The 25,225-nt window shown below is 39.7% G+C and overlaps 1 protein-coding gene across 1 annotated transcript in view; it reads right to left on the bottom strand.

Annotated features, from left to right (window-relative positions):
- The window catches only part of Tbca (tubulin folding cofactor A), a 57,620-nt gene extending 33,254 nt beyond the window's left edge, over window positions 1-24,366 (bottom strand). The window contains exon 1 of the mRNA XM_028760133.1: window positions 24,271-24,366. Within this exon, the coding sequence (XP_028615966.1) occupies window positions 24,271-24,323 (53 nt within the window). The 5' untranslated portion in view covers window positions 24,324-24,366. The remainder of the gene's footprint in view (window positions 1-24,270) is intronic.
- Window positions 24,367-25,225: the final 859 nt, after the last annotated feature.

The raw sequence follows: 25,225 nt of genomic DNA, 5'->3' as shown, positions 1-25,225 counted from the left end.
CCAACAGTAACCACCAACAGTAACCACCAACAGTAACCACCAACAGTAAACTCCAACAGTAACCTCCAACAGTAACCACCAACGGTAACCTCCAACGGTAACCACCAACAGTAACCTCCAACAGTAACCTCCAGCGATGTCACAAAGTACAGTCAGTACTCAATTCTATATATTGTTTTGCCAAAACAAAACTAGTGTTGATTTCTTTTTCCTTCTTTACCACTTTATGAACAGAAATTTCTCCCTTCCCCAGCTCTCCCCTACCTCCCCATACAACCAACTCCACACCTTCTCTTTAAAAAAGAAAAACAAAAATCAAGAAACACAAGCTCAAAAAACACACAAACCAAAATATAAAAGCAAAAGACCAGTAAGACAAAAAACATAAATAAATAAAACAAAATTAGACAAAACGTTTACAAAAATACCATTGAGTTCATTTTGTGTTGGCCAACTGATTCATTTTAAATAAATATCAAAAGTGTCATCAATATTACACAGCCCATCAAGGAATCAAGCTACTGTTAAGTTAAAAATCTAATTTGTAAAACACAACAAAACCACAATGCAATTAGGAGACAGCCACTCTCTTCCACAATGAGTCTTCATCAAGGGCCCTTAAATTATAAACAGTCATAAACAGAAACAATGCCTACAGAATTCTGAAGTTGTCAGTACATTAAACCCCTTGGTGTGTTTTTCATGATTCATCCCATACTCTCCACTGTCTCTTAAAAGAGCCTGGAAGGATTTTGAGTCCTGCTGCTTTAAAGAAATGACTGCCCTTCCTTCTGATGCCCAATGCATCTCCACTCCTCACTTCAGATCTAGATCAAGTGGCACCTCTTCCAGAAAGCTTGCTGAAACTCACTAAGCAGAAGTTTGTGATTTACTTGCCAAATAACTGTGACCTAAAAAGGTGTTTCTGATGACAGCAGTGATCTGTACAATGCTTTGTAATCAGATTGCTTATTCAAATAGTATCTCTATAGTCGTTCTGAGTATTCTAAGTCACACAGAAGATGGGTATTAGAGGCCTAGCATTCAGTAACTGAAATAACAAAATCATGCCTGCTTAAACAAAGATGTACATAATACATACACACAAGTTTCCTGATCCTAGAAAAGACTTTTGGTAAAACATAAGACTAACACCCCCAAAAGTCTTCTAAAGGAATATTAAAGGTAGGTGTGGTGGTACACACCTATAGTTCCACCTCAGAAGGCTGAAGCAGGAGGATTCAAAATTCTTAACTAGACTGGACAACCAACACAGTAAGTTCCAGGAGAGTCTACATAGGGAGATACCATCTTGGAAATAATTAAATGTAAAGATACATGATAGAGTCCAAACCAGAGAAGAAGTTTTATATCCTGTTTCATAACTCACATTCATTTCCTGCATTCAGTCCTTCGTCATCCCCTAAGCCTTTCTTGTTCATGTAATACTGTTTTACCTATACATGTACATTTATATATACAGTACACACACACACACACACACATATATATATATATATGTATATATATATATATATATACATATATATATATATATATATATCTGCATGAGAGAACATGCAGTTTTTTTTCTTTCTGAGATTGTATGGCCTTTCTTAGTATTATATATCCAATTTCTTGCAAATTTTTAAAATTTTATTTTTCTGTAAAGCTGAATAGGTAGTATTTTGGATTTGGAGATAAATGAGTCCATAAAATATATGTGTTAATGAATATGTAAAAACGTTTTTAAAAGATTTATTTATATGAGCACACTGTAGCTGTTTTCAGACACACCAGGAGAGGGCATCAGATTCCATTACAGATGGTTGTGAGGCACCATGTGGTTGCTGGGAATTGAACTCAGGACCTCTGGAAGAGCAGTCAGTGCTCTTAACCACTGAGCCATCTCTCCAGGCCAAACATGTAAAATTTAATGTGAAGGTCCATAGTTTCTTCCAAATCTCTATTCTAACTGTATAACTCACTGAGTTGTATAGACTTTTTAATCTGGTTAGTTTTAGCATGCTACATTTTTATTGATTGTAATTTCTTTTTTAACAATAAAGCATAAGAAAATCAAAATTAGGTTTCTAGGTAAATCATTTTAATGTTGTTATAGCCATGCCTGAAAAGCTTATGAAAAAATAGGCTTCATAACTCCCTTACACCTGGACCACAGACACTGTAGGTGTCAGATGTCATGATGGCTTAAAAACAGCAAGCAGCCCATTCCCTGCTTAAACAGCCTACTGAGTGACCAGGGCAAACCGTGCATTTCTTTGTATTTTTTAAGTATTAGAAATGGAGTTATTTTATGTGATAGAACCTTAGGGAAAAGCACAGTACTCCATAAATCAGGTTATCTGTGAAGGCATTTATTAATGCTCCTGCTCAGGTCAGACCCAAAGGAAGCCGACAGAGGGTGGAGGTTCTACTTCTAACCAGTATGTATGGTGGCTCTTCTGTTGGGGAAATTGCTTGATGTCTTGCAGGTCTTGGCTTCGTCATTTATAACGTAAGAGGGTTGAACTAGATGATACTTAGCATACACTACAGCTCAAAAAATGAAAAATAAAAAAGGGAAAGAAATGCACCTTCAATTTATTAACAAAGGAAATTATTACCACAGATTGATAATTTCTACTTTTTTACAAAGCTGATAAAATATTCTGAAGCTTGTTCAAAAATGCTTACAAGTAGGATTTCCCAGGCCAAATAAATCGGCTCTTGAAATTTTACTATCAATTTCTCTTCTCCGTACTGATATATCCTTCTTCTTTAGGTCTTAAAAGTTGCCGTAAAATCTCTCATTTCTTTGTAAATCGTGATATAATTCATCCCAGTCTGGTGTTTCATCAACTTAACAGTTCTAATTGCCTTATTATCTGCTCTGGTACCGTAGTAAAGCCCCTCAACATCCCCTTTACCTTATAGCAAGGGAAGCCCATATATCTCAGCCTGAAGGAGATTACCTCCACCTTGTAGATGAGCAGAGGCATGAAGACTTAAAGCTCTCTGGAAAGCCAATACAATCTATCACTATTTAACTGTTAGTCAATGTTTATGTCTATCTCAACTCACATTTAATGGGGCTTTTTATTGTTATTTTCCACAATAAAATTCTAATGACGGCTAAATGTCACTAATTCTCTTCTAAGGTTAACACATACATTGCAATGTTACCTGGGAGATAAAGTGATAACGGTAGAAGATATATGGGCTTTGGAGTCATAACACTAGTTTACATGGGTTCAAATCCCGGATGTGGCTTTTGCTAGTGGCTCTAAGTGTGTTACTTGCCTCTCTAAACCTAGTTCCGAAATAAAATAAAGAGGAATATAGTTCCCACTATACAACACAGGAGTGAATATTATTTAGTGATCCAATGCTACAAAGACAATAAATATTCAGTATTTTAGTAATGCCCTCCTCTCCCCACTGGCTCCCACTTACTGGATTCTGTTGTAAACTGGCCAGTTGACTACTCAGTCCAGTCACCAACTTTCTGGCAAAAAGCTGTTATAATAATTTTTGAAACCTCCTTGGTAAGTTGCAAATACAACTGGCTCTTTTTGTTAGGTTTTAGGTTTTATGTTCTTTGTTTCTGTACTTGTTGTTTTCTGTTTTGTTTTGTTTTTTGGGTTTTTTTTGAGACAGAGATTTACTATGTAACCCTTTCAAGCTGCTTTATACTCATTATATAGTAGATCATTATGAGTAGCTCAAATTCACAGCAATCCTCCTGCCTCAGACTTCTAGTGTTTGATGGAAAAAGAACAGAATAGTATCTGAAGTACTAAAGAGCATCATGTGTAGCAAAAATATTCCATCGAATTTTGTTTCAATTTTACATGTGTCTTCATTTGTATTCTTTGTCATAATACAAAATAAAACATATTTCTTACTCTGATATGGATCAAAATAGTCTGAAATATGTTGTTCTCCAGAAGGCTGTTTGACTCTTCCTGCCAATCCTTCCTACTACTGAGCCTTTAAAAATCAGTATTTCAAATTCAAGCTGCTGCCTAGCACTGCTCCTCCACATAAAGTTAGTAGAGACTTGAGGTTGACTTCACTTTATGCAGTCATCGCTCCTCCTCCTCCTCTTCCTCCTCTTCCTCCTTCTCCTCTTCCTCCTCTTCCTCCTCTTTTTGTTTGTTTGTTGTTTTGTTTTCTGAGGCAGGATTTCTCCATGTAAAGAGTGGAGCACTATCCTGGCATTCACTGTCTGCTTATATGTCTGTACACTGTGTGTGTGTGTGTGCATGTGTGTGTGTGTGTGTGTGTGTGAACAAAGATGAGAAGAGTGCCTCATCTTCTAGAACTGGGGTTAGAGATGGCTGTGAGCGGCCATGAGAGTGCTGGGAACTGAACTCAGGTCCTTTGGCAGGCAGAGGGACCTGAGGAGGAGGTATAGGAGGAGGAGGAGGAGGAGGAGGAGGAGGAGGAGGAGGAGGAGGAGGAGGAGGAGGAGGAGGAGTGGTCGGACATCGTCTTCCTCCTCCTCCCCCACTTCTCCTCCTCCATTTGAACTACAGTAGCAAGTGAAAGGCTCCTGGGGTGGCCGGTGGAGGGACAACCAAACACTAAACCATTTGACAACTGGAAACCTAATCTACAAAAATTTTGTAGACAAAAATCTACAAAGTATTTTATAAGTTCCAATTGTTTCAGTAAGTATACTGACCTTTAGGAAAAAAAAAAAACCTTGTTTTCCTAAAGCACGGCTATTAGTAAACGCTTTCCTCATAAAGTAGTGTGTGTGTTTGTGTGTGTGTGTGTGTGTGTGTGTGTGTGTGTGTGTAAGGGGGGGGAGGGAGGGAGGATGAGAATGAGAATTAGAATGAATTGAGATGATGATATTTAAAATACCAACAAGGTAAGTAAGTCTGATAACTAGCTATATTTAATTTCTCTCCTCCTTCTTACCCTCCTTCTCTGAGTAAAGTCTTGCTTTATAGCTCCAGAACACACAAAGCACACCCAAACTGGCCTTGAAATCTGAAATCTCCAGCCTTAGACTCTTTTGAGTGCTGGGATTGCAGGTTTACATGTCCGCGCTTAGCTTTCTGTTCACAAAGAATTCACTCCTTAACTGTAGGACTCTTGTGCTTCCCAATTGGTTCCTAGAAACACAATATGATAATCACTTTTCTACAACCAATGACCTCACCACAACCACTTTCATCCTTTATAAAAAAATGATATACCCAGGGTATCAAGTCATTCAAGAGTGCTCTTATCCCCTCCCTTTCAGCATTTAAGCAAATTAAATTCAATTTCTTCACTACAAGCTTTTTATATAAGTGATCACAATGGAAGAAAGCAGAACATATATTAACTAACACTGCTGTTTCAATACCTGTATATGCTACCAAAACAAAAGAAGCAACCAATGAGGAGAGAATTTAGATGCAGAAACCATTGGTATTCACTAAGGAATTTATAAACGTGGTATGTGGCTGACTTCTTTCTCAAGAGTTGTTCTCATCACCTGGTTTCAAAGTAATATACTGTATATTACCTAGTTGTAATTCAAAGCAATGCTACATACTTACGTGCAATTTTAAATATTGGTTTTGCTACTGGAGTTAATTCAGGGTCATAAATTTAGTTTAATCATAACAGCACTATACTGTAGTTAACAATAGCTAATTGTACAGCTGTAGCCATAAAATATGGAAGATGTCATTCTGAGTTTTCACAATAAGACAGAACTGGTGCTGGTATTGTGTGTATTTATGGGGGGTAGGGGGACAGTTACTGCTGGCAAAAACTGAACAAGAAAGTTCTGGTGAAAGGTAGCCAATACTCAGCACAGTGTCTTCCACAGTAGATGATCAATAAACAGCTGCTGGAATAAATGGAGTGAGGCAACCTTGGGCTCAGGGCATGCACCACAGTCTAGACTGGCTGTGGTATTAGCAGCCGGTGGGGAGGCACAAGTTCTCATCTCACACCTTTCCCACCCAAACTGTTCAAAATTGTTCTCTTGGAAAATAGCTGTCCCTTGGGAAGACACATCAATTTTTTGAGGGCTGTGACAGATGCCTAACTCTGTAAGAAAGACGAGCTTCTGTATACCTGCCGCTGAGGAATGGATTAACTTTAGATGTCTTCACATTTCCTGGTTACCACTGCCCCTACCGCAGCAAACTTCATACAAAGAGCCAAGTGTTTTCACTCATTAGTTCCCAACAGGGCATGTCAGCCTTAGACACACTTCTAACTTGCTACTCAAGATGTGTTTCACTGAGCTGGGTGTGGTGGCGCCTAACTCTCATCTCAGCACATGAGAAGCTCAGGTAAGAGGGTAACTGAGATTCTGAGGCCAGTCTGGACTACACAGTGAGTTTTCAAGCTAGCCCAGACTAAGAAAAATACCTCAGAATTATTTAAAAACAAACGAAATTGTATTTACTGTTTCAATTATTTCTGAATTATAAAATTATAGTCAAGAAGAACTGAAGAATTTGATTATAAAAAGTAATATAGAAAAAGAATTTATTTTAAGCCGGGCAGTGGTGGCCCACACCTTTAATCCCAGCACTTGGGAGGCAGAGGCAGGTGGATTTCTGAGTTCGAAGCCAGCCTGGTCTACAGAGTGAGTTCCAGGACAGCCAGGACTACACAGAGAAACCCTGTCTCAAAAAACCAAAAAAAAAAAAAAAAGAATTTATTTTAACGCTGTAAGATGTATCTATTTTGAAGTAAAGAGCGACTGTTATAATTGTATACATTTGATTCTAATTAAAATGCCAATCTTAGCCGAAATTAAAAAAAAGCAAACCAACAATTAAAGCTCCATACTAACTTACTGTCACTCATTACCTTAAGTCAAATGCCAGGCCGAGGGACGTACCTCAGTTGGAAGAGTGCTTGCCAAGTGTGTGAGACCCTGTGCTTCAACTCCACACTGCAAAAACTAGGCATGTATGTGGCACGGCCTTTCATCTCAGCTCTTGTGAGGCTGCAGGAGGACCAGAAGTCAAGGGCATCCTTGACTAATTATTAAGTTCCAGACCAGCCTAGAATATGTGAGACTCTGCCTCAAAAAATAAAGTCAAATTATAACTACGGCTAAGTCTTTCCGTTGTTACCCTGGTGGTCACAATAACATAAATTGTACAAGGCAGTCTCTCATAAATGCCTTCTTCATTTTTAGGTTTTTGAGTTTCTTTTTTCCTTTTCTGTGCTTTCTACTTTTGAATATGCACAGAAACAACAGAAAACCATGTGTATACATAGAGCTCTCATTTCTTGTACTATGCTACTAGAAATGGACCACTTGGGCATCAACACAGACTAGGTGCCGTGAGTTTACTTAACAATATCAAAATAGAACTCTGTTCTTCCAGGCAGAAGTCAGAGGTCAGAGGTCAGGAAGCTGGATCTGGCAGTGGGTGGAAAAGTGAGGAAAACCTCTTACTTCTAGAAAGACATAGGATGGAATACAAAATCAAGACCAACCATCATGATTCAACAGGAGAGAAAAATCCAATTAAATTTTGAAAGGAATTACCAGCAATGAAGTCTCAATATCAAGATTTGCACACACACTTTAAACCAGTTTCTGTAGAGTAAGAAGTGAGCAGGGGTCGAGTATGTATACCTTTGGGCAAGACAGTGAACCACATGAGAACTAGAGCAAGGAGACCTGGAGCTGACGCCACTGGCCGAAGAGAAAGCTGTGACAGAACAATCAAAAGCTCACAGGCAATATCACAATGTTTTATTTATTTATTTATTTATTTTTACTTTTTTGGTTTTTCAAGACAATGTTTCTCAGTGTCTTTGAACTCCCTCTGTAGACCAGGCTAGCCTCCCAAAAGCTAGGACTGAAGACTTGTGTCACCACTGCTCGGTAAGAAATGGAACTTTAAAAGGGAGCTCTAATGAAGAAAGATGAATCCCAAAGTAATCTAACAAGAGGTCTCATAAATGCTTGTTGTTGAGAGGTGAGGGCTACTGAGGGAGAAGAAGGTTTCCCTGGAGTGGCAGGGTTGTGGTATTTTTCATGAGAGAACATATAAAAGCGATATAGATATCATATGAATGAGTCAGTCAAAAGGACAGAATGAGACTAAAAAGGTTTAAATCCTTAAAAAACAATTATCGAAGCCCCCAAACTCTGAATTTACTCCAACCACACACTACCTTTTCATCTAATCCAGCTGATATGTCTGTCATTTACTTATACAATCAGCCTCTTCAAGATAAAACTGTTTCTAACATCAAACTAATTCATCAGGTGTGGTGGCACATACCTTTGGTCCTACCACTTGGGAGGCAGAGGCAGATGGATCTCTGTGAATTCATGACCAGCCTGGTCTACAAGTTCCAGGACAGCCTGAGCTCTGATACACAGAGAAACCCTACTTGGGAAAAAAAAAATCAAGCTAATTCTTTGTTTTTAAATGTTTTTAATTAACGTATTTGGTAGTCACACACACACACACATGCCTATAGCGTATGTGTGAAGGTAAGAGGACAGCTCATGGTCTGTTCTCTCCTTCCACCACCATGTGAGTTTCAGGGATTGAACTTAGGCTGTCAATCTTGATAGTTCCTTTACCTGCTGAGGCATCTTGCTGGTCTAACTTAATTCTCCATTTGCATTACACTTGGAATTATTATCGAAACATAAAACATCTATTTTAAAATACTATAGAAATAATGCACATAAATACAAACTCAAGATAGTAGTCCAACTTACAGAGAACTGACATTAAAGTTCACTTAAAATATTTTTAAGAAAATCACACTTTTAAAACTCTCCTCATATACACATATATTCATGGGCAATATTTTTCAAATACTGGATTCACTTCTGGGGAAATCAATTACTTAAAATATTACAGAGATCTGAAGAATACTGAAAAAAAAACCTATAGCCTTCCTATAGTAATTTTTTTAAAAAAAATTAAATCTAAGAACCATTTCTTTCATAATGTAGCATTCTCTGTGAGAGGAAAGCAAACCTACCTCTATTCCTCATGGAACTTCTACACAAAACTGATAGCAATCAAAACACATGCCATGTAAAACTAGTTCCAATGACACCAAGAACACCAAGAGCACAGGGAATCTAAGCTTACAGCAGACAGCACAGTCTTCCAAAGTATTCTGCGGTTCTCACAGTTCACTCCTGTACCAAAGGCTCAGGAAATGAATATGAAAGTGCTAGTCATTCTCTAAAAGGCTAATGCCTATTAACAGCTTAAAACAGGGCACAGTAGGGGGTTAATGTGCTGTTGTCTGAATCACTTTCATCAGTTTAAGTACCTATTAGTTCTTATTAGCAATGTGCTAGCAAGGTGCTATTGGTCTTTTAAAGTTTTGTCTGCTGCTTCTTATTCTATTTGGCCAAAGAGACACTTTGACAATCATGTCGCAAACATGAACTCATAAAGTTTATCTCTGTGTATTTGTTAGGTATTAGATTTCTGCATTTTACATTGTACTTCAAAGAGTTCTCTCTTTTTAGGATTATATTCAAGAAGTAGTTTAAATTATTCAGCATACTTGAATGCCTAATTTGTTTTTATGACTTTAGTTGTGATGTTGTATGTGTTAAGTCTCAGGGAATATGTGTATGACTTCATAGAACCTATATGCTAATAGAAACTAACATACAAAAATATGGTGGCTCAGAGAGTCTAGCTAAGTAAACAATAGTCAAATTTCTGATGATCTTAAACTTGATATCACTACCTAGAAATGAACAAGAAGTTTAGGTTACTTAGAATAACAGGAATAACAAATAGATACAAGCAGAAGCTCTCAAGAGCAAGAACGGAAGAGACATATTAACTGCTGACCGTCACATCAGAGTAAGACAGGAGAAAGATAAACTTGGTACAATGTGGCTCAAGTGTTCTCCTGCTCAAGGTTCAGCTTAAGCCCAGCACTCAGGAGTTCAAGACTCAACTGGGCTGCTACTAGTTAGACTGTCTTACACAAACAAAAACAAAACAAACAAAACACCATTCACAGGATTACATGTTTACCTTATCTAACTATGTTTCTATTATAATGAGGAAAAACTCTGAATTTCAACCAAGGAAAGTCTCCTAAGTCGTTATAATCTTCCTCGAAGCTAAACTATCAGGGGCCGAGCAGAGGACAGGAAAAGCAATTAGGAGGAGAAGGTGGGGATTCCAAGGTTATCTGTCCTTCCAGCTCTTTCTCTTCTTTTTCACTCTCCCAATCACAGAACACTCAACTAGATAAGAAAGATGGCTCAGGAACTGAGGACACTGGCTGCTCTTCCAGAGTACCTGGGTTCAGTTCCCAAAATATACAAGATGCTCACAACTATCTGTAACTCTGATTCCAGGAGATCTGACACTCTCTTCTGACCTCCATGAGCACCAAGCATGTATATGGTACATATATATACATGCAGGCAAAACACTTAAACACAAACTAAAATAAAATCTAAAATTAAATTAAATAAAGATAATAGAACACACCTGTAGTCTCAACTTCTTGGCAGCCAAAGCAGAAAGATCACTTGAGCACAAAAGTTTGAGGATACCATCCTGGCCAACATAGCGAAACATTTTAAAATAAAATTACTATAACTATTCTTTTTACAAATGAACAAAGGCAAAGTTGAGTGGTAAGATAGTAGTTTTTAAATGTTCCACAGTTCATTTATGGAATTGGGCAGGTGATTTAACAACAGACTACAATATAAGGCTAGGGAAGAAGAGTTCTTCCTTCCCAGGAGTCAGCTGTAATAGGGATGCCTGCTACTTTTCCCAAACAAGCCATTTGCTGTTGGGTAAGTGGGATCTAAGGCTGGAAAATGGTGTAGGAGCAGTAGGCATTCCTTGAGCTTCTGACCAACTCCTAAAGGCAGCCTTATTGTCTGGATGTTCAAGAAAGTGGCTGGTGGGAAAACTGCCTGAAAATTACTAAGTGGGGATGCCTATGTGCTTGAAAAAGGCGTACAGCATTCTTTAGCTTTTCTACTAACTAGTGTGCTGCTCCATTTCAATACCAATGCCTGCCGCATTAATCCAAAGCTTCAACCACAGCATCCATCCTGCAGTTAACACCAGATGGTTTCTGTTTAATCTACTACTAGAAATGCTAGGACAATTTAAAAATGGTAATAAAAATACAGGAAATAAACACATCAAATATGAGACCCACATTATCTCCTAATTTCAATTGAACACCAAAACAGATATAAACAAATGGAAATAAAGAGCTTGCTCCTAATGGTGGTGACAATGATATTGGGACAGGTAGAGAAGAGTAAGGGTACACCAGCAGTAACAGTGACATCATTGGATGTATTGGGTTAAAAAGATTAAACATAATGCATAAATAAATATTCAGTCTTGCCAGGCAGTGGTGGCTCACACCTTTAATCCCAGCACTCTGGAGGCAGAGGCAATCAGATCTCTATGAGTTCAAGGCCAGTCTAGTCTACAGAGTGAGTTCCAGGACAGTCAGGGCTACACAGAGAAACCCTGTCTCAAAACAAAAACAAAACAATATTAAAAACAAAAACAGGAGGAGGAGGAAGAGGAGGACAAGAAGAACCTAGTCTTTCCCTGTAAATGCTGTGCCAGTCTTAATAATCAAGGAAACATCAATCAGAACTAACATAACAATAAGAAAAAGAATCTAATTCCAACCAATCTGGTGCCAGGGCAGCTTCCAGGATCCATCTACACACCTCCTTCAACCCAAAGCCAGCCCACACTGAACACAGCTGTGGAAACGGTTGGAGCTGTCTCTTCCCAGGACACGTTTCTATCAGAGCAGCCTGGGCTGCCTATGCATACACATCATTGTCCACAGAGGTGGATAACGAGAAGTGAGACTACGAGGATGCGTCCTTTTGCACCCTCCTTTCAGAGAATCAGAGAGACTGTGGGTGAATGGAAGGACTTCTCACCGTGAACTTGGGAGTGTGAACGGGCACCGAGCTTTTAGAAAAGGCTGACGCATCTACACACTCTATACTCAATGTAGTAGCATCAGGATGTGTGGTCTCAGTAGATAACTGCTGCCAAACACTGTCATGAAGACTGAGACTTTACGAATAATATTAGTGCCCTACAAGAAATAACGTGGAACCCTGGGGACCCTTCCCACCACGTGAACAAACAACAAACAGCCAGCAACTTAAGAAGAGTCCAGAACCCAACCTTACTAGGTTCGAGATCTCCAACTCCAACCTCCAGAACTGTAAGAAACAAGTTTCTGTTGTTTTAGGCTGCCTGTCTGTGGCCCTTCTGAGTGGCCCAAGCTAAGACAGCATTTATACAGGATGGGAGATTCAATACTGTAGGACCCAACAATCCTACTCTTAGGTGTGCACTCAGAAAGAACTCTCATCTTGAGACAGGACTGAGACAAACACAGAAACACTGTTAGCAACCCAGCAACCCAAATACTCACCTGTACAAAAATGGATGAGCTGTAGTATACACAATGGAAGAGTACACAAGCACCAAAACAAATATACTGTATCCATCTGCAAAAACTACACCTTTATCTACTAACAAACACAGAGTGAAAAATAAATCCCTAAAGATGCCCTTCTTACCAAGTTTTTTTTTTTAAAAAACAGAACTAGAACTTAATATCTATTTTAGCAAGATACAAATGATAGAGTAAACAAAAAGGCAAGATAATAAGCATAGGACTAAAAATGGTTATTTCAGGTGGAGGAGTAGCACAAAATTAGTTATTATTTTTGTTCGGTGGGTTTGTGTTATTAATATTGTTAAATAATACAGTTCAAATTAACAACAACAAAAGACAATTTGAAACTTTCTATTTTTCATATTTCTCAAGAATCACTGCTAGTCATTTCAAATTAAATTCTGTTTCAGGCCCATGAGATGCTGCCAAGCCTGATGACCTAAGCCCAGTCCTGGAACCAACAGACTGGAAGGAGAGAATTGACCCTTGACAGCTGTCTCCTGACCTTCACTATGCACTGTGGCATGTACAGGCACACACACAATGGAAATGTTGAAAAAAAAGTCTCAATTTGAATAAGCATGTTGGTTGCCCTTACATGTACCTTGGCTTTATACATGCTCACACTACAATCGTTCAGGAAGGTTAAAATATGTTGTACCTTCATACTAGAAAGTATGGTAAAGATACTGTAAACATGAAGAACTGTCTTGAGCAATGAGAATTCACAAAACCGTACAATGCTTTTTTAAAGGAACACATGAAAAGAAATTCCACAGGACTTGTAAGATCTAAAACTCCTCAGCACTGGCCCAAACCTCACTGATAAGAATCATGAGGGTTGATCTCCAGGTGATAGATAACTGCTTACTCAGTGCAATGGCTCTCAAACTCTTAAATTTCAAAATACTTTTACATTAAAAAAATTACTGAGGACCACAAAGAGGTGTGGTTTATATAAATCTGTTAGTAATGAGTGTATCAGAAATTGAAACAGAAAATATAAATATTTTAGCATTCATTTTTAAAATTAGGAAAAATTATATTTAATTCACTTATCTCCCTCCCACCCCCCCAAAAAAAGACTGTTTAGAAGACACAGTGGGTAAGAGTAGCCTCTGTAGAAGCATGAGGGCCTGAGTTTCCATGCCCGATAGCTACCCAGCACACACCTATACTCCAGTGCTGGGTGGGAAAGGGAGGAAGACAGAAGATCACAGGGGCCTACTGGCCAGCCAACCTAGCCAAAACCCAATGAGCTGAGGGTTCAAACCCTCTTTCAAAGGAATAAAATAGAGAGTGACAGAGCAGATACCTGACATCCTACAAATATACTTACGTGCATACAAAAGCATACCCCACACATACATCCACTACTCATAAGTAAATAAAATACTATGATGTTAAAGTAACCAATTTTATAAAAAGTAATTCTATTTTTTCAAAGCAAATAATGAAAATGGTAGTATTTTACATTTTTGCATATTTGTCTAGATTAACAGAAGTAACTGGATTTTCATACCTGTTTCTACATTCAATCTGTTCTAATATTGCATACCCCCTGGGAAAACTCATGGTACGATCATGAGCAGATGAACATGAAAAAGGAGGCTGCAGAGATAGCTCAGACAGTAAAGTGCTTGCTTGAGAACCTGAGTTCAAGCCCCTAGGACCCATCTGAAAACAAACTGTGTAGGTCTCAGGTGCTCACAGGCAACCAGCACGGAAAATCTGAGCCTAGGTAGCTGTCAAAGGTGGATGGTGCCTGAGGAAAACAAACAAACACATGCCCTCCCCACCCACTCCCACTTGAATGTGATTTTGAAAAAGGTGAACTTTGCCCTAGCACTTTTATATGCATAACCTCTACTTCACAGGAAAGGCTCAGGAACTCCAGAGAATTGTCACAATACTGAAAATCTCTGGTCCAGCTTATGACCAGCACTCTGAGGAATGGGACACTGCCTCTGGAACCTGAAATTCTCTGTCACACAGAGACCAGGTATTTCTCTCACTCTGTCACTGCCATCTCTCCAGCCCTAATCCTACTACTCCTATGCTTGGAAAACAGCAGTCACAATCTGTGGCAATGGGTGCTAAGTCTCAGGACACAGGCATGGGTAGTCTGTTGAGTGCTACTGCTCAGCAGAATGACTACAGATGGCAATGACACACGTACATCTCAAAAGGCTCAGAGGAAGCATGACAAACCCTATTTAACATTATGCAATATATACATGTATTCAAACAGTAGCCGGTACACAATTAGTGTGGACAATTTTCACGTATATATCACTTAAAACTTTGAAAGTAACAACCTGTGATAATATTTAATGACATTCAAAATCAGATTTTGAAAGCTCCCCGAATAAATGATGTTTAAGGTGATAGACACATAAATTATTATATATGTAACTGTGCTCTATAATAAGTATGTATATGATGTGACAAGAAAGATTAAAAATGTGCACGTGTGCATCAACGTGCATGTGTGGTGCGTGTATGTGGAGATCAGATGTTGATGTTAGGTGTCTTCTATAACTCTTAGCCTATCTTTTTGAGACACCATCTCTCTCTGAGTCTGCAGTTCAATTTTTAGCATACAGACTGGACAGCAAGCCTCAGGTACTCTCCTGTCTCCGTCTCCCAGCACTGGGATTTCAGGAACATGGAGCTGCACCGGCTTTTTCCATTGATGCTGGAGTCTACGCACAGGTCCTCAGGCTTGTACAGAAGGAACTTTATCAACTGAACAATCTCTCTAACCTTCGTTTTATTAAAAAAAAAAAACCTGGAAGAATGAGCCTATTTATGAAAGAAACTTAGCAACAGGCAGGTAAATACAAACAAACTCACAGACACAATCCTCATTCAATTAGCTTCAGAGACAGTTGACACAGTGTTCCAATTACATAAAACTACAAAACTGTTTTCTTAAAAATAGTTTCAATTTTTCTATAACAGATGTGATGATCTGTATATACTTGGCCCAGGGAGTGGCACTATTAAAAGGTGTGGCCCTGTTGGAGTAGGTATGTCACTGTGACATGGGCTTTAAAACCCTCATCCTAGCTGCCTGGAAGCTAGTCTTCCACTAACAGACTTCAGATGAAGATGTAGAACTATCAGCTCCTCCTGTACCATGCCTGCCTGGATGTTGACATGTTCCTACCTCAGTGATAATGGACTGAAGTTCTAAACCTATAAGCCAGCCCCAACTAAATGTTGGCCTTGGTCATGGTGTCTGTTCATAGCAGTAAAACTCTAAGACAACAGGTTAGCATTTATAACATTAAAACAATGTTTAAAGTTACTCGTTTTTAATTAAAGCCCTAATAGGGTATGTTTTAAATCATGCCATCTTGATGAACACATATTGAAGGTTGTTACAGCCACTGTTTCTCTCTTACCTTCCATTTCTAAGTCTCCTACTCTTAGTTATAAATAGTTCCAGACTGTTGAGCTGGAACCCTGTCACATGAACCTTTTCTAGTTTCTACCACATCTTAACCAAGATAGCAAATAACACAGCTATTTTATGAAAGCCATTAAATACTATCTCTTTGACTACTGTAAAGATAGAACTTCTTAGCCTTAAAAAATTCTTTATATACTATTAACATAATGCAGAACCCTTAGAATTTAACATTAGATATCAAAATTATACTACTGTATCAAGTTTAAATGCACTTCAGTGGACTTAATGGGCTTCAAAGGTTTTTTTTTTTTTTTTTTTTTTTGGTTTTTTTTTTTTTGTTTTTTTTTTTTTCGAGACAGGGTTTCTCTGTGTGTAGCCCTGGCTGTCCTGGAACTTACTCCGTAGACCAGGCTAGCCGCGAACTCTCGAACTCAGAGATCCGCCTGCCTCTGCCTCCCAAGTGCTGGGATTAAAGGCGTGAGCCACCACCGCCCGGCAAAGAAGCTTTCTTTGTTTTTTTTTTTTGTTTTTTTTGGTTTTGGTTTTGTTTTTCGAGACAGGGTTTCTCTGTGTAGCCCTGGCTGTCCTGGAACTCACTCTGTAGACCAGGCTGGCCTCGAACTCAGAAATCCTCCTGCCTCTGCCTCCCAAGTGCTGGGATTAAAGGCGTGCGCCACCACTGCCCGGCCGGCTTCAAAGGTTTTATAAAGTACAGTACAGTACAGTTGTTTCAGAGAATAGCTTTTCACTAAAGTATAGCAGTATTATTTAGAGACTGAGAATATTCACTGTTACACTAATGTCTATTTGCCTCACTCTTCTTTACCATGGTTTGTAATGGGCCAGGTTAGAACATGAACCCATAGGTGCACATTAAGAGACCCATAAAATACTTCTTTGGCACAGGTCTCTCAACAACCAGAGAATTCAGTTAAAAACAAAACACTGAGGAGAATCTATAACTAATATAATCTAGCATTAAAACTATAGGAACAGGGCAAGATGGCACAGCAAGTAAATGTGCTTGCCAAGTAAGCTTGGTGACCTGAGTTAGATTCCTGGAGCCTCATATAAGTGGACGGAACGAAATGACTTCATAAAGTTCTCCCGTGCTCGCTCTCCTCTCCCAACTTACACAAATACATGTATACATACACAATAATAAATAAAAATTAGAAAAAGTATAAAGAGACCTCTTTTTTACAGTTGTAAACCACAGTGGATTTTTAGGAATTAATGATATGAAAACAAGGTATTTTTTTATTTAAATTTTTAAAAAAAGAAGAAGGAAGAGTTTTGCTGGGGTTTGGAACCAAAGAATTACCACATCAGCAAGTTACAGAACACCAACACCACAGTTGTAGAAACTACCCAATCATTCAAGTCTCACACTCTTTCCCTCTCCAAAACCAGACATTGGCCAAGTAACTAAAATCCAAGATCTTATCACAATTTAAAAAAAAACAATCAAATTCTAGGTTCTGTCCTGGGATCCACAGCCATTTCTCCTAAGTCCTCCTCAGTGTCTGTGTCTTGCTATGGCTTGCTTGTGGCCTTTCTAACTTTCTGTTGAAATAATCACCAATGCATGCTAAGAAGTGAGGCCTTTAGAAGTTGTTCAGGGGTCTTACAAAGTGCTTCACACAGGGTTGGACCCTTCCTTGTCCTTTTATCACAGTACTCAAGGAACCACTTTGGTGTCAAAAAAGGAGACTTTGGAGCCTTAAACCTGTGAAAAACACATTTCTATTACTTGTAAGTTGCCTAATCTCACACTGTTTTGTTACAGTAGCACATATCAAGACAGATGTGAATGATAGTAGTTGAAATACACTGAACCTTCACTACCCATCAGGCATGTGAGCTAGGTGATTGGTGTAGTTACATTACTCAGTTTTCTTAGTATCAACATGAAAAAGATACGACTACCAATTCTCTTTTTCAGCTAAGGAAAACAGGGCTTCCAAAGGCTAAGTACCTTTCCTAGGGTCATAGATGTGCTATGCAGTGAGTGGAATCTGAGATTCTGTCTGCTTAACTCCCACAGCAGAAATAACTGGAACAACTATTATGCAGTAATACCATTGTTCAGTGGCTTTCAATTACTTATTAGATCAAGTTCAAAAGGATTACAGAGAAATCATACTCATTTGTTCACAGCAAAGAGCTTTCACTGAGTATTTGGTTTTAACACCATACCAGATGTTTCAAAGACAGTAAGAAATTCGGAGAATCAGCCAAATCCATGACAAAATACCAAAAAAACCCAAAACAACAACAACAACAAAAAACAACCCAAAAACAACAACAAAAAACCCAATCAGAATTCTGTAGGTACATAACAACATCCTAACAAAGCACTATGATGTTCTATAAATGTATCGTTAGAAATGACAAGCTAGAATAGAAAGGTCATACATGTAAGCACCTATATTCTATTACCTAGTCTATATTCTAGAAATGCTCTATTAGCATAATTTTGTAACCTTACTACAGAATCTCGAGATTTCTACTAAGTAACAGGTACAATGTAAACATACTCTCTCTCTCTCTCTCTCTCTATATATATATATATATATATATATATATATATATACACACACACACACACACACACACACGCACACACACACACATACATACATACACATATATACATTTATACATCTATCCACCCTGAACACAGATACAAATGGGGGAGGGGGCTGAGCAAGCAAGAGAGAGAGTAAAAGATCCTTCATATCCCAGCCCAGTTGCAGAACATATTCTGTGTTGGGAAAATCATGATCATGAGTGGCCTTGGTTTTCCCCTTTCCAGCTTGCAGAGACAAATGGCTGCAGGTCACATAGCTCCTGCTTGCCAAGCAGCTGGGAGACAAGGTGAGGAGCTGACCACCTGCATTCCACTTTGACACTGCCTCTGACTATGACATTGGAGATCTGATCACAAAACTTCCAAACGAGGCTAAAGTTCAAAGGTAAATTTTAAAGTAAGACACTGACCATTCTGGTTGACTGACTCAAAGCAAAACAGAAGAAAAGGGGAAAGGCAAAGCTAGTGAGGCTTACAGGCATCACTCCCACAGTTCTTCAACCTCTCCCTCAGTCCCCAGCACACGTCACCTGCCGTTAACTACAAGAACTGTACCAGAAGCCAGAGATTATGTGTATTTCTCACTCTTATGACACTCTATTATATATTAAACTAAATAAACATTTTACTTACATTTTGATTCTAGTTCCTATGTAATGTGTCCATGTGCATAGACAACCAAGAATGTAGGTATATACAAACTCTAGAAGATGGCACAGTTTGGGAACAGGGCTTTATTAAGGGAAAAAAAAATCAATATAATGTCCCCACAGAGTCTTGATGTGAAATTCTGTATCAAGGCCTGCAGCTCTGTAATTATGGTGTGTCAGCTCCATTTAACCAAGAGTGCTAAGAGACTGTTAAGGCTAAAGCAGCACAATGCAGTGTGAACTGTCCGAGTCTCCTGCTAACCCACTGGTGTCACTTTCATTTAATCAGAGGAGAGCCACGGGGCAGCGTCAGTGAGACTTCCAATACTGCAGCATTCATTGTCCACACTGGATTTTATGCTATTACCAATGTAAAATGGCTATAAAAAGATATACTTAAGAAGGTATTTTTAATCAATTAGTTCACCCAACAGAGGCCGAGTTCATCAGGTTTCACTAAAAGCTGGCTTTAAAGTTGTAAGTCACTTTTTATATTACATGGATTAAAACATTTTTCCTTGTAGAATCTCTGGAATTTATGACATAATCTAATAACAAACTTATTTTGTAAACACAAATCCTACTTGGAAATATAGAATAGACAAAGTTGTTTAGCTAAAATACCTCATCGTGACACAGAGTCAATAAAGTCCAAATTTTCCTCTACTTTAATGAAAATACTTCCTAATAAGTAATGTAGAATAAAGCTACTATGGCCAGGATTTGCATTTACATCACACATTTTAAATTAAGTAAGGCCCAATGTGTAAAGATTGACAGTATATAAGTGTACCACTAACGGCCTCCAAATAAATCACAACGTATACAAAGTAGAGATATGGGAGCTGGGTGCAGAGAAGATGACTAATCAACTCAGTTTACCTGAGATGTCACCAGTTTTAACAGAGAATGTTCCACATCCTAGGAAACTCCTGTCCAAGAGAATTAGGACAATAGATACCACCTATGTATCAATGGACAGACACCAGACAGATGATAGTAATTTCACAGATGTGCACTGACACAAAAACTGGGAATATTATTTGATCATTCCCTGCAAGGTTGGCCAGATTAGCTGTGACACATCACAGATACCTATAAATCTAGTAATCTGCAAAAATAAAACTAGAAAATAAAAAAATCTACATCTTTTAAAAAGAGCCAGCCAGACTATGCTAACTAGATTTTATCAACTTGGCACACTAGAATCACTCAGGAAAAGGAAAACTCAATTAAGAAACTGCTTCCATCAGACTGACCTGTAGGCACTTTGATGATTAGCCATGAGAACACCAAGCCCAGGGCAGTGCCACCTCTGGATAGTATATGAAAGCAGACAGAACAAGCCATGGGAAGCAAACCAGTGAGCGGCACTCCGCCATGGCCTCTGCTTTAGTTCCTGCCTCAAGTTCTTACCCGAGTTACTGCCTTGGCTTCCCACTGTGATGGACTGTTGTTACCTGGAAGATGAAATAAATCCTGTCCTACTCAAGTTGATTTTGGTAGTGGTGTTTACCATAGCAATACTAAGTGACTAATCATATCAACTGTAACTATCAGAACAACACACAGTAACTAATACACAGACCAAATCTATCAACAATGCCCACTGTTATCCAAGTACCACGTAATGCTTGGGACCAAACACGTTTCAAAACAAAGTTTTTCAGATATTGGAATGTTTATATAAACCTTACCAGTTCAACATCTATAATTTTGAATTTCAGATTTTCCAGATAGGAATGGTTTATACTGGGCCACATGTTAGCAAAGTTGATCACTCAGAGAAATGTCATGTAACTACTCATATCTAATGTGCAAGTCTATTTCCACAGCCTGAATTCATTCTAAAAAGAACAAGAAACCCTTGTGACTGAGAGGGCATACTCTCTCAGAGGCTCCACACCAGGCCAGCCTCACCGCTGTCCTGCAGTCATAAGTGGACTCTCCCAGTTCCTAGTGATCTATCCCCTCCTCTGGCTGTTACTGGATAAGGTAACATTTCTCTGGGTGGGGCACTTTGGCGGTGGTTTGAATGACAACTACCCCTATAGGCACACATATCCGAGTACTGGTGGAGTGTTTGGGGCCTTGTATGAGGGGGTGTGACGCTGAGGGTAAGCTCCGAGGTGTCCAAAGCACACAGCAGGCCCAGTCTCTGGTGCTCTCAGCCTCTAACCTGAAAGTAAGATTTAAGCTCTCAGCTACTGCTCTAGTGCTATGCCTGTCTAATTACTGTCTTGTTCCCACCATGATAGTCAAGGACTCACCCTCTGAAACTGTAGACAAATCCCCAATTAAAAGCTTCTTTTTAGAAGGTGCCTTGGTCATGGTATCTATTCACAGCAACAGAATAGTAACTAAGACACCAGCTAAGGTACTGACCCTGAAACTCACTTTTACTTCCATTTAAAACACAGTCTGGGTTATCTCACATTAGACTGCCTTCACCATTTTACCAGAAAAAGCAGACGGCCATCTTGTCCTCCCTGCATTACTCCCTGATGCCAACCACCATCTATTTAACTGCCTGTTTCCACACGTTTAACTCTCAGTCTCTGTTCAGATTCCATCCTAATTCCACAACTGGGGACTTCTGAATCACAACTGCTGTAGCTGAGTAACGTCACAGACTAGCGAATCCAGTGAACTCTAGGACAAAAACCTACAGTATACCAGTGGCTCTAAACTCTGAGGAAAAACTAATTGACCAGGTGTTATGAATGACCAGGGGTTACCATTTCTTCTAAAATAAAGCTTGTGACTTCTGAAGAGAAATGGAATTACAGAAAATGAAAAACAGTTGAGAATAGAAGCTGGTCTTCAAACTAATCTTTAAAAAAACAAACAAACAAACCAACAACCACCCCTAATGCCCAGGAAGACTGTCCTGATTTCCATACCAGCACTGTGGAATAAGCATGGCCCCCCCACACACACCAAGCAAATAAATAAATGATGTAATTTTTATAAAATACCCCAATGAGCAGAATCCCTTTCATAAAACCAAGAGCATTCTTCAATCATGAAACTAAGAAGTCTTTGAAACTAAATTTGGAAAAGGAAAAACAGCGTATCCTTTAAGCTCTTTTCATTATAAAAGTGTAAATATACGCAGAGGGCCCATGATAATTCTTCCCCAACAATTAACGTCTGCCTCATTTACACTCCCCTTCGGCTGAGAGAAAATGTAGAATTCCACCTCAGTTTATTAATACAGAAGACAGAATCATAGTAAAATAAGTTTATGGGAAAAAATAAGGAAGTAATATTTGTGGGTGGAGACATTATACAGCAAGATAAAATGCAAGCAATCAACAAGTGAAATACACATTTTAAGTTTAAAAGTGTTTGTCCCTGTTTTACAGTACATAGAAGAAATGCTATACTTAAATGTCAACAGAAGGGTCAGGAAGGAAACGTATGATACACATGCATTCATTTAATAAGCAATTTGAGATTATAGTAAACTATGAGTTTCATGAAAATTATTAATTTATTGAAATATGAGTATCAAAGTAAACTTTGATAATGTCCTATTAGTCTGCAAACAAAACTCTATCTACTTCCAGGCAGTTTATGTAGGCATCTGAGAATTTGTGAATGTCTCACAAGTTAGTTCTTAAATACTTAAAGGACGTTTCTCTATCATATGTATTGCTGGGCTATAACAGGAAAACATTAGCAATCATTTCTTATAATATATACTTTAAAGCAGCCTCTTATACATCCAAGCTCTTTTCTGTGAAATAGACAATATTCTAAAGGAATTGACACAGTCCAAAAAAAAAAAAAAAAAAAAAAAAAAGGTCTGGCAAAAGAGAGCAGAACTGTGGGCTGAGGGACAGTGTGTCTCATTTGGATTTTGTGTTATAGATCTCATATTCCCCTCCTGTTAGCACAAAGTCTACTCTAGCACAGCATCCTAGTTGTAATCAGGAACCCTGTTTCATTTGCTTGCTCTGCTACTAATCTCAAGTGTGACTTCAGCCACATTCTGAAAAACTGCATTAAACATCTTCCTGAGCAAAACGTTTATAATCTATCATATTTACTTGACACACGCTGTATCAAACAACATAGCAGACATTTCTTCCAAAAACTGAATGTGGGGAGAATTTGGAGTCGATCTTCCAAATTCAGTTAAAGAGGCACAGTGCAACGTTGATATGTTCCAGAATACATAAAATCGATGGCAGAACCAAGATGTCTTGAAGTCCGGCACAACTCAGAACCGACAGTCCATTTCCCCCCCATTGATACTATCTCCTAGCTGTCTTTGTAATAAAAGCTTCCAAAGTACCATCGAAGCACTAAAACTTGGGGGGGGGCAGTCTCTCAAAAAGTGAGTGATTCACCTCTACGGGTTGGTCTCCCTCTGATGGAATATCAATAAACGGGAGAGAGATGGGCCAAGAGGAAAAAGCTATTCCCACTGCAGAATAATCTGCTTCGTTAAGGAGGCTGTGTATCTTTTCCCTTGGAATGCTTCAGTTTGATCATCTTGGGTCTGAGCAAAATTAGTTCGAATGAACACTGAAGTATGTACAAGCAGTCACGAGTCAAGGCAAATCACAAGACTGGCCTGGCCTACTCATGGGAAGCAGCATCCCACAGCTCTACGGCGAGCTTTGGAGAAGTTTTCAGAGGTGCTCAAGTTCACGCCCCAGTTCCCAAAGTCTGGAAGTGAGCCATGTCAGAGGACAGGGGCCCACCACTGTGTTTTCTGGGTAAGGCCCGTGATCTCAGCGTCCCTTAAACTGCAGCGCTGTCCAGTACACCTGAGGCCAGGCTAGGGTGGACTCCGCCTCCCTACTGCAAAGTTCAGCGAGCCGACGCCTGGAGCACACAGGCCGAGACCAACCAGACACAGGCCACCCTCTTCCTCCCGGCCCGCGGGCGCGAAGGATGGCTCCGAGCTCCACACTGAGGGTGGCCAGGCCAGCGCCGAGGTCGCCCCGAACCGCACACCGACGGCGGCCTGGCCAGCGCTGAGGGCGGCTCTCTGCCAGAGCCAGCCCAGGCGTGTGCGGCCCCTCGCATCCCGCCCGCCGAGGCCTGGAAGCCGCGCCCGCATCGGGCCTACGCTCCGCCCGGCTTCCCCGGCGGTGAGGAGAGACCAGGCGTAAGCCGCGGAGCCGCCGGCCGTTCCTTACCGCTTCACCACTCCGGTCTTGATCTTGATCTGCCTCACGCGAGGATCGGCCATGGTCCCCAAGGCGCCGCAGGAAGGAGAGGCGGGACTGCGCGGCGCGCCGGCGCAGAAGGGACGGTGGAGTGGGCGTGGTGCCGAGAATGCGCGCATGCGCAACTGGCGAGCCCGACCCCGCCACGCTTCCCAACTCTTACCTGGAATCTAGGCTGCTGCTACCTAGAGTTGAAGACTCCCAAAGTCCCCTACCAGCTGTTTATCCCTTGGACAGGATTTATACACAAGCACTTTTATTTTTTTTTTCAGTTCCATAGCCTGAGTTAAGAAACTTTCTGTTCCTGAGAAAGTGGACAGGATTAGCTGCTTAATGGACAGTGTGAGTGACCTAGAAACTGTTAACAAGAATAATTTTGGTTTTCAGTATCTATTGTCAACTGGAGAAAGAGATCTGTGTTTGATGCAAATACCATTATGCAGGCAGTCAAAAGAAATCTTTATTAATTTAATTTTTTTTTTACATCCCAATCAATCCCTCCCCTCTGGTTCCCCCCCAACACACAGTGTCCCTTCCCCCTGGCCCCAAAAATGTTTGTAAAGTGTTACTTATGTGAATTGTCATGTGATGTTTGAGTTTGTGGAGAGGGGACTCTGGGGATAAGGAGGTTCCTCTTATACTACATTTTTGCAAGTTTGTTTCAAGTGTCCAGCAAGACTCCCTGTCCTGAGACATATTGGCTCCCTAAACCCTGTGACAGGGAGAGAACAGTACAGCATTGCACCTACTTGGCCTAGAGGGGAACAGCCATTTCTACCAAGCCTGATGCCCTAAGTCAAATCTGCAAGACTCAAAGTGGTAGACTGTAAGAACCAACTCTTGCAAGTTGTCCTTTGACCTCCACAAGTTTGTTGTGGCTTGCAAACATGCACAGAGTATGAAATAAATGTTTGGTTTTTGTTTT

The sequence above is a fragment of the Grammomys surdaster genome, unplaced genomic scaffold (genome assembly GCF_004785775.1).
Source record: "Grammomys surdaster isolate TR1022 unplaced genomic scaffold, NIH_TR_1.0 126391, whole genome shotgun sequence".
Taxonomy (NCBI): Eukaryota; Metazoa; Chordata; class Mammalia; order Rodentia; family Muridae; genus Grammomys; species Grammomys surdaster.
Note: the sequence above shows the minus strand (reverse complement) of the source record. Positions and strands in the feature narration are given on the sequence as shown.